This window comes from Vigna radiata, chromosome 7 (assembly GCF_000741045.1).
Source record: "Vigna radiata var. radiata cultivar VC1973A chromosome 7, Vradiata_ver6, whole genome shotgun sequence".
In the NCBI taxonomy this organism is placed as follows: Eukaryota; Viridiplantae; Streptophyta; class Magnoliopsida; order Fabales; family Fabaceae; genus Vigna; species Vigna radiata.
In genome coordinates, this window is record NC_028357.1 from 50,289,105 (window position 1) to 50,302,728 (window position 13,624).

The 13,624-nt window shown below is 31.1% G+C and overlaps 1 protein-coding gene across 1 annotated transcript; it reads left to right on the top strand.

Moving 5' to 3' along the window:
- The first annotated feature begins 6,765 nt into the window (after positions 1-6,765).
- LOC106767815 (probable F-box protein At4g22030) lies at positions 6,766-8,707 on the top strand. Its single transcript, XM_014652767.2, has one exon. The coding sequence runs from the start codon at positions 7,282-7,284 to the stop codon at positions 8,545-8,547; it is 1,266 nt and encodes a 421-aa protein (XP_014508253.1). The 5' UTR covers positions 6,766-7,281; the 3' UTR covers positions 8,548-8,707.
- The last annotated feature ends 4,917 nt before the right edge of the window (positions 8,708-13,624 follow it).

Genomic DNA, 13,624 nt, shown 5'->3' on the forward strand with positions numbered 1-13,624 from the left:
TGATCTGTCGGTGGGAGAGAATAAATCTTGATATATGTGTGTGGTAACGACATTGTTCTCCAATGGAATTGTTCGTGTGGAGCCATTAAGTTGATCAATGCGCAGTGTTGTTGATGGTAGCTTTGGGAGAGAATGAGAGAGTTGTGGAGGGTTAGGGAGACGAATAGAAGCGTTGATTTTTGTTAGAGAAGAAGAGAGGAGATGTGTGGTCTGTAAAGAAGCCATGGGATGTGTGTTGATGAGATTGAGTTTGGAGATGTTGAAGATGTTGGAGATTGGAGATGTTAGAGATGTTGGAGATGTTAGAGACGAGAATGAGAATAATGAGAGATAGGGGTAGGGTTGGCGTATATATATAGAGTGACAGAGAGAGACATATTCAAAGGAAGAAGTGACGGGTATAAGGAAAAGTTTGACTAATATATTAAGAGAGAAAAAGGCAGAAGATTAGACTTGGCCTTGGCCTTGGCGTGATGGCGGACTCTTTCAGCTATCAGATTTTGGTGAGTTCTGAAATTTCAACCCTTTAATGTGAGACGCAGTAAAGCCATCAATATCATAATGTCAAATCTATAACTGTTATATTCAACTGCAACATAAAGTCAGTTATTTGTTATTTGATGATTTCAATAATTAGTTTCAGGTGTATTTAATTACATGTTTATTGTCTTAATAGAGCTATAGGAAAAACACACTGGCTTGATGAGCAACTCAATTATCTGTATGGTTTTTTTTGTCTCTGGTATTTCATTATTCCTTTTATATGTTTTAAAACACATCTGTTTCTATATCTATATTAAACGCATCCCTGAAGGCTGTCTATATTCCATATAATAAAAAAGAAAAGGCTGTTGAATTAATTGATATATAATTTCAACTTATATTAAAACAATGTCAGTTACCTACATTCAAAATCTGCATGTAGAATAAAATTCATAAATAATTATGATTTATTAACCGATTATTTAAGATTAAACATAATTAATTTAATCATTAATTGTATTTATTTACGCAATAAAAGAAGACATAGTTAATCTATATTTATTTATACTATATAGATGTATTAACTTAATTTATGCGAGGAAAATATAATTAAGTAGGTAATGAAGGCCACAATTGGTCACAAAAAATGGTGTTTAATTACAGTGTAATATTGAATAAAAGTATTTCAAATAGCCTAAACTTTGATTTGTTTGATTCAAAATAAGTATTTGACCAATCCGATTGCCAACCTTCAGCCTACAAAATAGATTCTGACACGAATTTTGTCAACCCTTTTGACCAATATTTATGAAATATTTTTTATAAATATTTGAATATTCATATCTTTCTGTAATTGTCTGGTCGAAAGTTTATAGAGAATTCTAAACTGGAACATTCAATATCAGATCCTTATATCCAAACTCTTTTTATATATATTTGAACAATGAAAAAAAATAAGTCCATTATATTTCATTAATCCAACGAGTTAGATTTGTGGAACAATGAGCCATTCCTAAAACTTAGATTTTATTTTATTACAGGCATCATAATATTCTTACCATTAAGTTATTTTCTTTAAAGTATATTAGATGCCTAAAACGACTCATCTTCCTCCTAGAGTTTTTCATTCCTATTTTTATGAACAATTGATTTTTTTTTTCTTTTAAAAGATTTGAAGGTTGAATATTTTTTTTCCTCTTCAATTATTGCAATATTACCAGACATGCACTAGTGCAAAAACGCTGTTTAACGTCACCTATTAGATGTCGGTTTCGTGAAAAACCAACGTCTATTATTGCACGGTGGCATTATCGTAAATATATTGGTAAACTAGACGTCAATTTCGATGTTAGGCGACGTTTATGACATCATAGACATCGCACCAGCCTCAAGCCGACGTCAAATTGCCTGAGGTATGTGATAAGACAGACAATTCGACGTCGTCTAGAAAAGGGCACCGACGTTCCAGTCTCTGACAGGAAATCAAACGTCAAACGGTTCAGCTCTAGACGTGGAATAGACGTCGGATCCCCTGGACAAGCGACGTCGACTGGACTACAATTAATGTTGTTCACCAAATTCCCAGGCGCTTAGACGTCACGTAGTCAAACGGCGACGTCTAAGGCCTATCTGGAAGGCGGGAAGACAAAAATCCTTCAATTTAGACGTCGGTTCTGAACGTAAGCGATGTCTACGTTCCTGTAATTGATTATTTTCACCAAATTCGAGGGTTTTAGACGTCGGCTAGGAGGGGCACCGATGTGAACTACCCTGACAAGAAATCAAGCGTCAATCTTTTCAGTTTCTTTAAGAAGAATAGACGTCGAATCCCGATCAAACACTGACGTCTATAGACGTTAGTTGCTGGCGCAACCGATGCCCAATTTCATTTTAAATTAACCGCAGACCCTTCTAACCACTCAGTTTCTGATTGCGTCTTCATCTCTTCTCCTTTTTCTCTGCTTTTCTTCTTTTACTCCCTTGCGCACCTCTACTTTTTATCTCTTCCAGCATTGCATTATATTTTCTCATAACGTCATTGTCTTTGTCCTCTCCTTTTTCTCTCTTCATCCCAGGTGCGTGGTTTTTCTTATGCTTACCGTTTAAACTTTCTTTAGTTTACATTCTCCCTTTGCTAGTTTCCTCACTAAAAGAGTGGCGATCTTTTGAGTTTTCTAGTTCTTCTGACCCAAAATGGAACTTGGGTCCTTGTCTACTTCTCGACACTGTAATTTTTTTCTGTTGCGGTTGAATAATTGGAAGTAGCCATGGACCCAGGTTCGGTTTTGGGTTGAAAGCACTAGAAGATTCAAAAGACGCAAGCTTTTTTTGTGGGGAAACTAGCGAGAGGANANTGTTNCACAATNCTACCGAAAGNCTNGATCAAAANTGCACTAAAACACAAAGTCGTTGTTAGACGTNNGTTAAANCCATGNCCGACGTCTATAACAACATAGACGTCGGTTAGTGTCATTTTAAACCTCTTTATATATTCATGTTGATGTCGGTTTAATCATAGGTGGACGTCTATATAGAGTAATTAGACGTCATGTGAGTATAAGCAGATGTCTATATAGATGTCGGTGGATATCGTGAACTGATGTTTATATGGACGTCGGTTCTGACGAATTTCGACGTCCCATAGACGTCACCCGTATAGACGTCGATTGTGAAAATAACGTTAAAAGTCCAAATTAACCGTTAAACAACGTTTTTGCACTAGTGATGAACCAGATATCTATGGTATAACATTATCATTTTTAATTTACCAGTGAAAATGGATGTATTATGCGCACGTGTGTTTACCTTTTTTATAACAAAATAATAAAATTATAATTATAAAAGTAAATATAAATATTTTTTATATTTAATTATTGATCATTTTTATTTATTTTTTAAATGATCTTTATTTATAGATGGTTTTTATTTGTTTAATTTTAAAAATTAATTAAATTTAAAAAAATAGTTAAATTTAAATAAAACGATAACTTAAAATATAAAATGAAAAAAAAATTGACAAAAAAAAAATTCTTTTATATATAAGTACAAATTCTATTATTTTCTAATTCATTTTTGTTTACTTTGTAACTTTGTACCTCTGGTTCAAACTTTTACTTATAATAAAATATTAATGGTTCATCTTCTTCATACGAAATATTCATTTACTTCTTCAAAGAATTTATTCATTTTTGGATAATTTCTTGTTTGTTTTGTGTTAATTATTTGAGAAGTGTGCCGTTGTTATAAATAATAAATGGAAGTTCTAATTATTGTTTTCTTAAACGATTTGTATTTTTTTTTTGTCTTATTATGCTAATTTACTATACAGATGATTATTGAAAGTATTATGAATTAAAACAGTTTGTAAACATTAAGGCTTTCTTTGTTTGAGTGAATTTGGGGAAGGGAAGAGTAATTGAGAGGATTTGAGATGATGTGAAGATAATTTTTTTTTGTTGTTTATTTGAATAGATTTGGAGATAAGTGAAAGTAGATTTGGAAGTAAATTTTTTTAATGTCACATAAATTTTTTTAATATCAAATAAATTAAATCTTACACTAATTCTCACAAACTTTACTTCCAAATTCACTCAAATAAATAACAAAAAAAGTTATATCCAAATCCTCTCAAATCCACTCAATTACTCTCCCTCAAATCCACTCAAGTGAACAAGGCCTAAAATTCTATAAACAGGAAAGTGATTCAGCAAAAGCTTTATTAGGATTAGATTTCATGAATCAAATGATACAAATACTTTGTACAAATTATGTCAATTTCATTCAAAAATTTATATCATAAATTTACAAGTTCTAATTCCTTAAAAACAAGTTCTAAATCAATATGTTAAATTAATAATTCTTAAAGTTCATTTAACATTCAATTTGCATTTAAGTTGAGATATCTAGAATCACTAAAGAACTTGAACCCATTCTTAGAATCACTTCCCAATAAAGCATATGAATGAACCGAGATTCTATTGCACAATAACTTTACATCAATTTGAATACATTACATCTAATTCCAATGAAAACGGAGTTTAATTACTTTTAGTCATCTAGAACACACAAGTTTAATGGAAGCACAATGTCTTGATACACTTGAAGTAGCCTTTGACCAATTTCTTGAGTTTCTCCGTGTTTCCACGACTAGAACTACCTTTCTTTATTTTTTTTTTCTTGATTAAATAGTCACTCCCAAAAATTTAACATTTCATTAGACGAACAAATATGCATTTGTTGGACAAGAAATCAATTGCTTTTTTCTAATTAAAAAAAGAGTTCTCATTTTCTCTCTTCATTTCCTCTACTTAAAATAATAATTGAACCATAACTAAAGTATGTTGCAATATCTCTTTCAATATAGACTATCACACTACTTACAAAAAATTTAGCCTCCATCTTATTTCTTAACGTATTCTAGATCATTTTCATTGCAAAAAAAAGATCTTTCTCAACGAGCATTAATAATGAGAAGCAAGTTGAAAATTCAAAATAATTTTCTCATGCTCATTGAAATCCATGACATAATATTTGTCTATAAGAGTACAAATTTTGTCAATATTAAAAGCTTTATAAGTTTCATTAGGATCCAAAGCAAAACCTAGAATTCATAACTCCATTAGTTGGTCATTAAATCTACAATTTAACTCTTGTAATTATTTATCAATTGTAATAAAGATAGCAAGGTAAGCAATATGCAATATTTTTTAACCACAAATACTCTAACCATGAATGAAAGAAACTAAAGGAAGTGTATTGAAGTCTTTTTGAACAATTATCTTCACCAGATAAAAAATAATTTTTTAAATGTATTTGATATAGATCCCGTTTTAAATAAGTTCTTTCTACCTCATCAATTTGATTTGGTGAATATTGCCAAATTTAAGGATGCTCCCCATAATCACATTCTAAAAACTATACAAATTCATTTTATTTGATTCTAGAAACTTTGGAGAGTTGTTTTTCATTTTCTTCAATTCTTGGATTCTCAAAAAATTTCTCAAGTTTAGTTGACCTAGATGCATCTTTTCATCTTCATCACAAACTTTCTTCTTGAAAAAAGAATAAATTCTTTTACTCTCTAGCATAATTTTTTTTAATTTAAATATATCACCTCTCATCCATTCATAAAAAGATAAATTTATCAACACTCCAAATTAAATATTAAGACTCAATATTTCAAGAAAATTAATAATTTTTGTACCATAGGGCACCTCACCCGTACCAGACGGACGAAAACTGTTCGTCCTACGACCATCCACACTGTCGTTAATCACGCCCGAACCATAGGGTCACGGTTTGCCCACCAGACTTCAGCCCCTAACTCCTTAGAACTTAAGGATGCAGAGGTACAAACCTATAGAACAGATCCTGTTCAGGTAAGGTCATTTGGACAAAGCATGTCACCGAACGGACGAAAGTTGATAGGTAACTACCATGGACCGCCCGGATAGGTTGTTCGGCAATGGATCGAGATCCTTGGGCTTCTCCGTATTCCATAAAATATAACCGACTGATGGAGGTCGCCCGGTTAAGGAATGGTTTGAAACATCACGATAAGGTTAAGATAATAAACCTAATTAGTGAAATAGGGCCAATATTGGACTGGGATTAGGGTTTTGTTAATCACGGCCCATGCCAAAAACTATAAATAGAGGTCAAAGGTAGGAGGTAGTTGTGTTACATTGATTACACATTTACTCTGAACTTTCACTTTCTCTTTCTATCTCTACTATTGAATTCATCACTGACTTGAACGGTAGAGACAGTTAGAAGGGAAACTGTTTAGGTGTTGGAGTCAGACCGACTAACCGAAACAATTTCTAAATAATTAGGTTCCCTTATATTAAAGTAGACTCCTAACCGTGTTCTTCTTTTAGCTTCAAAAATAGTGTTATCTATTCATAGAAGAGTTCAATCTACAATTAAAGTATAATTTTATTATCTCTAACCCATAGAGATCTATCTATAACATAAAAAAGCCACGTGCTAGATAAAAACAAATTGCAAAGAATAGAAAATGAAATTAATACATGTATATAGTATAAATAAACATAGATTAACTATGTTTTTTTATTACATATAAATACAATGGTTAAATGAATTATCCTTTATCTTAAATAATCGGTTATTAAATATTATTTATGAATTTAATTTGTTACTTGCAGCTTTTGACTGCAGGTAACTGACTTACAGCCTTTTCTTTTCTATATGCAATATAGACAGCCTTCACGGATGTGTTTTAAAACATAAAATGAATATTGAAATACCAGAGACAAAACGACCTTACAGATAATTGAGCTGCTCAAGTCTCAAGTCAGTGTGTTTTTTCTAGCTCCTGATTAAGACAATAAACATGTAATTAAATACACCTGAAACTAATTATTGAAAATCATCAAATGACAAATAACTGACTAATGTTGTAGTTGAATATAACAGTTATGGATTTGACATATTCTGATATTGATGGCGTTGTTGGTGGCTTTACTGCGTCTCACATTAAATGGTTGAAATTTCAGAACTCAGAAAAATCTGATCGCTGAAAGAGTCCGCCATCACGCCAAGGCCAAGGCCAAGTCTAATCTTCTGCCTTCTTCCTCTTAATATATTAGTCAAACTTTTCCTTACATACGTCACTTCTTCCACTTCTTCCTTTGAATATGTCTCTCTCTCCCACTATATATATATATATACGCCAACCCTACCTACCCCTATCTCTCATTCTCATTCTCATCTATAGCATCTCCAACATCTCCAACATCTCCAAACTCAATCTCATCAACACACACATCACATCCCATGGCTTCTTTACAGACCACACCTCTCCTCTCTTCTTCTTTAACAAAAATCAACGCTTCTATCCGTCTCCCTAACCCTCCACAACTCTCTCATTCTCTCCCAAAGCTACCATCAACAACACTGCGCATTGATCAACTTAATGGCTCCACACGAACAATTCCATTGGAGAACAATGTCGTTACCACACACATATATCAAGATTTATTCTCTCCCACCGACAGATCANCTANTAACCTCACTCTTCAACTCTACGCAATTTTGGAGCAAGTTTCTGACAGAATTGAAATGCACAAAAACATTGGCGAACAGAGAAACAACTGGAATACTCTTCTTCTTAACTCGGTCAACATGATCACTCTCACTGCCACAGCCATGGCTGGTGTTGCTGCAGCCACCACTGGTGACACCGGAGCACCGCTTTTGGCCTTGAAACTGTCGTCCACGCTCTTGTTTTCTGCCGCCACAGGGATGTCACTCATCATGAACAAAATTCAGCCCTCACAACTCGCCGAGGAGCAACGCAATGCTACAAGGTTGTTTAAAGAGCTTCATACCCAAATCCAAACCCTAATCACTATTGGAAATCCCACAGAGAAAGATGTGAAGAGTTTAATAGAGAAGGTGCTGGCACTCGACAGAGCTTACCCACTTCCCTTGTTGGGAGCCATGCTTGACAAGTTTCCCCAAAAATATGAACCTGCGGTATGGTGGCCTTCGTCTCAGTCCCAGAGAAAAAGTACAACACAAGAGAGGAAAAGGTCTAATAATGGATGGAGTGAAGACCTTGAAAAGGAGTTGAGGGAAGTGATCGAAGTGATAAAGAAGAAAGACAGTGAGGACTATGAGAGGCTCGGAAACATAGCGTTGAAGGTGAGCAAGAGTCTTGCAATTGCGGGGCCTTTACTGAGTGGGATTGCAGCAGTGGGGTCTTCTTTTGTGGGGAATGGCTCATTGGCGGCATTAGTGCCTCTCATGGCTGGCTCATTGGCTTCAGCTGTTAATGCATTCGAGCACGGTGGCCAAGTGGGCATGGTGTTCGAAATGTACAGAAACTGTGGTGGATTCTTCACGCTTTTGGAAGAGACCATTAGGGACACTCTTGAAGAGAAAGACACTGAGAAAAGAGAAAACGGTGAAGTTTTTGAAATGAAGGTGGCAATGAAGTTGGGAAGAAGCGTTTCGGGGCTGAGACGCCTTGCCTCAAAATCTGCTTACTGTGGTGTGGAAGGAATTGTCGTCGACGAATTCGCCAGCAAGCTCTTCTAATTAGGATAACATTTGATCTCAAACGATACCTTTATTCTTTGATTCTTTATTATTTTGTATAGTCCTCTGACATAACTCTACGGAGTATTCATTGAAAATATGTATAGATATATTTGTAAGTACTTTCAATTAATTGACACTCAACAATCGAAATTTAATTCTCACATTTCTCTGTTTCATAACTCAATTAGATGGCATATATATATATATATATATATATATATATTGGTCTGCATGTGCATAAGGAATTCAATTTCAAACTATATATGGAACGCATATATATGGATACCACGGTATACAAAACAATGCATTCATCAATCCCACACCGGATTGAAATGAGATCTTCATCCTTTTTCCTTATCATGGTCAAGCACTTTGAATTGACAATAGGTCTTATGTTATATTCCTGGAAAGAAATGAATTGTAGGAACATGGAGAAGAAAATAATTAACAATAATGAATTGTCAGTGTTGAAGGCGTCTGTCCACCTACCACCACAATTTCCAAAGACATTTGTGTTTGTTTGAAAAAAATTAAGGAGCTTGGATAGTCATGGCTATTGAAAATTGAATAAGTAAAAGGTAATGCCTGAAATAAAAGGCAAGAGTTTAATTATGAAGAAAATCATAACAGTTGGTTTAAATATAGTGTATGATATAATTACCTAATTCTTTTATTTGGTTTTGTGTATGGTAAAATAATGGTTTTAATCCAAGTGGGCATGCGAGTAGGTGGAAGTGTTGAACAGACCAAGTCAATGAAATGAATTGGTGAGCCATCAATGTCCTTCTCTTCATTTCATTTGACTCTTCTCTTCCTTTAGGTTAGGTATTATGAATAACTACTACTCTATCCCATTGTTCTTTTAAATCCAACAGAAGTGTGGTGATGATTGAGAAGTAGAGAAATTGGCGCATAGTGTTGCAAGTAGAATAGAAGGTGAGGTTGGAGAGAAGACAAGACGGAGAAGTTTTGGAAATGAAGAGTGCTTTGGTGTTTGGGAGAAATGTGTCGCAGCTCAGACAACTCGCCACAAAATCAGCTTCATGTCGGACGGAGGGAATTGTCGTGGATGAATGAGCAAGCACGACAACATAATCTTTAATTCTTTACTCTCTCTTTTCTTTTAAGTAAAAACAACATAATCTTTAATTCTTTTGTTCATATCAATGCTTGCTTTTATCAGAAATTAGCCTGAGACATCTTTTTCTTTAATTTTTTTATTTCTTTGTAAAAAGCTAATATCATTGTTATTATATTTAAATAAATAAGTTTATATATATAATATATAGATATGATATCGAAATAAAATGTTAAATAATTATATTATTATATTATAATGTATATCAAAACATATTTATATGTAGATTCGTAAATATTAAAATATATAATAATAGTTATATTGGTGTATGATTATGTGGTTGAAGAATTGTTTTAGGTAGTGTTTAGATATAATTGAAATGAATTGTTATGATTAGAAATTAAATGTTGCTGAAATGTAATAGTTACTGTTTTAGTAGGTATGGTTGATCGTCTTTTAATTGATGATCTTTCACATCTTATCTTTATATTTTTGTTCGTTAATATAGATTAGAGGTAATTGTCAAAAGTAAATAAAATAATAAATATATAATTTATGTTTAACCTATCACTTTATCTTGAATTTCTTTATAATTTTTAATAATGAGTTTGAATTAATCTTTTTTACCTTTTTACATTGACCCCTTTTGGTCATTATGACATCAATGCACGTCAGATCTGATATAAAGAATTTCACTTATTTAACTTAAGAATTGATCGACTAACATTTAATAGAACGAGCTATACTATATATGCTTACCATAACTTGCTTATTATGAATAATATAATTGTTATAACAAAAAGTAAAAGAATGATAAAATGAATATAAATTATTGTTATAAGATTGAAGTTCAAATTTAATATATAAATGTATGAAATTAAAATCTGACGATAATAAAATATTATATTATTTTTTCAATTACTCTATATTATCTTTAGATAATATATTGTAATAATTAATAGGTTATTATATATTTAAGAAATGTGGTTGTGAATATTATATTAGAGAAGATCATCTTTGTTAGAAAAGTATATATATACACTATTCAAAATATATTAGAAAATAAGATAATTTCTTAGAAAATATATGGAGGTAGTGCACCTTGAACCAAAATTCTAATAGAATTTTAATATTAGGTTTACATTTATTTATATATATTTTTCACATTGAGGTATATAAGTTTCAAACGTGAAACTAATATGTTCACACAAATCTCGTTATTAGAGACTCTTCAAATATTGAAAATTGAAGAAGTAAAAGGTAATGCCTGAAATAAAAGGCAAGAGTATAATTATGAAGAAAATCATAACAGTTAGTTTAAATATAGTGTATGATATAATTACCTAATTCTTTTATTTGGTTTTGTGTATGATAAAATAATGGTTTTAATAGTCCCATGTTGATAGCCCAAGTGGGCAGGCGAGTGGGTGGAAGTGTTGAACAGACCAAGTCAATGAAATGAATTGGTGAACCATCAATGTTCTTCTTCTCTTCATTTCATTTGACTCTTGTCGTCTTTTTGGTTAGGTATTATGAATAAATACTCCAATCTTATTGTCTTGTAAATGAAGATAGGTTTAAAGTAACATTAATACAAACATCTTGTCTTCTAAAAGCAATAAGATGAATTCTTATTAGGGGGAGAAATGTGTCGCAGATGAGAGAACTGGCCCCAAAATGAGCTTGGTGTCGAATCTGTGGTGGATCTAACTTGAGTAGTCCATAATTTATTTAGTTTAGATGGTGTTTCAGTATAAGGTTGACTTCCCTTACTCTTTTATATGTATTTGGGTTTTCTATGCTTTGCCAAAATTTATAGAATGTAATGTAAGAAACTGGAAGAGTAAAATGAAAAACAAGAGAAAGATGATAAAAATATTGAATTGTTTAAATTGTATTATAGGAATGAAAATGGGAGTTATACCTATATAATCAATAAAATCAATTATATGGATTATTATTATTATTATTATTATTATTATTATTTACAACATGATTAATTTTATATGATTTTTTTTGGTAGATCTCTTTACTTTTGTGAAAAAAAAAATTAAATATAGGAATATGATATTGTCTTTTATATTTATGAATTTTTCTAATCTTTATTTGGTGTTTTTTCTTCTTTTTCTGTGTTTCGAAACCCAAGTCTTATTTTTTTTTTTATTTCTGAGTCGCAATAAATGTATATATAAATTAATTAATTATATATCAGACAAAAAGTAAGATATAATTGATATTTTGAAAGGTTTAATAACTTATATATATGATATTTAAATTAGATGGTTTAATAACTAAAAGCACATTTATTATAGCGATGATATGTATAGGAGTAAAAGAAATGGATAACAATATTTTGATTGTGCAGAGATAAACTAATTTTTATTTTTTTTTTACGGAGTTGCAATTTATGTACACAATGATTAATTTAGTTATCCTACTATTCGTGTTGACCTGGTTTAACGTTTATAATTTTGGATTAATCTAATGTTTAGTTGGATTTAGAATTATTATTATACGGATAAAAGTTACCCCAACTTGATATATTTGCAAAACAAGTGCATCAAATTATATGATTGTAATGGTCCAATTGAATTTTATCTCTTCCACTTGTACCATATTTTCTGACATTTTGTTCATAATTAATGTCATTGCTTTTACAATATAATGGAGATACTTTAATATGCTTCGCGTGATCAGAATCTAGTTTATCTTCACAAGTAATTTATAAAATAATTATATTTTCATTATCCTTGTGTGAAGCAAAAACTTAATTGGATTGAAAGTGTGTTTCTTTTTCTTGTAGATAAATTCTATTTAAACACCGTTTTATGCTAAAAATTCTATTAGTAGAAACTTTTCATTGAAAGTCTAACTAAAAATGGATGAAATCAGCATACCTGTGAATAAATATTAATGATTTGATTTATATATTTAAGATATATATTGATTTATATATTTAAGATATATATTGATTATATTAATTTAAAAATTATGGAATCAAATTTTTGAGTTAGTTTAAATGAAAAAAAAATCATTGAGATAAAGGTTATAAGCCAATGGGATTAATATATTGAGATACTGAGAAATAAGTAGTTCGTGGAAATAAATCAAAAGAAATGTTAATTGTTTGCTACCAACAATGTAAAAGAGTTGAAACAATTTGTAGGTGTGTCTCTCTTAAAAAGGTGACAAATAGACTATATAAGTTAATGTAGAATTTTGTGCAAAATAAATAAAATGTATAACTCCTTTAATTTATAATTATATATAGAATTTCTTGTTTTGTAGTTTAGGGTAACAAACACTATAAATAAAACCAAAGGCTTCTTTACCAGTCTTTTCAATTTATATGCAAATTTATTTTATATTTATAGAAATTTATCTTTCTGGTCATTTCTTTTTTGAAATTTTACTCAACTTTCACATTAAACTTTTTTTTTTCCCTTTGATCACATTCACGATCATAGTTTGTAAATTTGGTTTTTTCAAGAATTATAATATTTTTCTTTTAGTGAGATAGATATTCACGGAAAAGAAAAATAATATGCTTTTACATGAAATAAAAAAATCTTCCATTCTTACGTAGACATAAACAAACACACTTTCATTAAAAAAAATCACATTTTCATAAAAATAGATTTCATCAATGAAATCTCTAGCAATGTTGTACAGATAATGGAAACGGACTTGAAAATTTGAACATAAACGCTACAGTTAATAAAATGTCTTGAGAAAACCAAAAAGGAACGGCCACCAGACATAATATAGCTAGAGTACCAGGAGTATAATGCATTGTTTTAACACGTCAAAATTGATGGATATTTTGATGAGTCATTTCAATGGGTTTAACACTTATTCTATCCTAAATCTTTAAGGGAATAGATTTACTGGTCATCTTTATTTCATGTTCAACATTTTCATTGTAAATGTAGAACTTCTTCGCTTTCTAACAAAATCCAACTCATGGATATCTTAATATTGATATGGAATTATGAA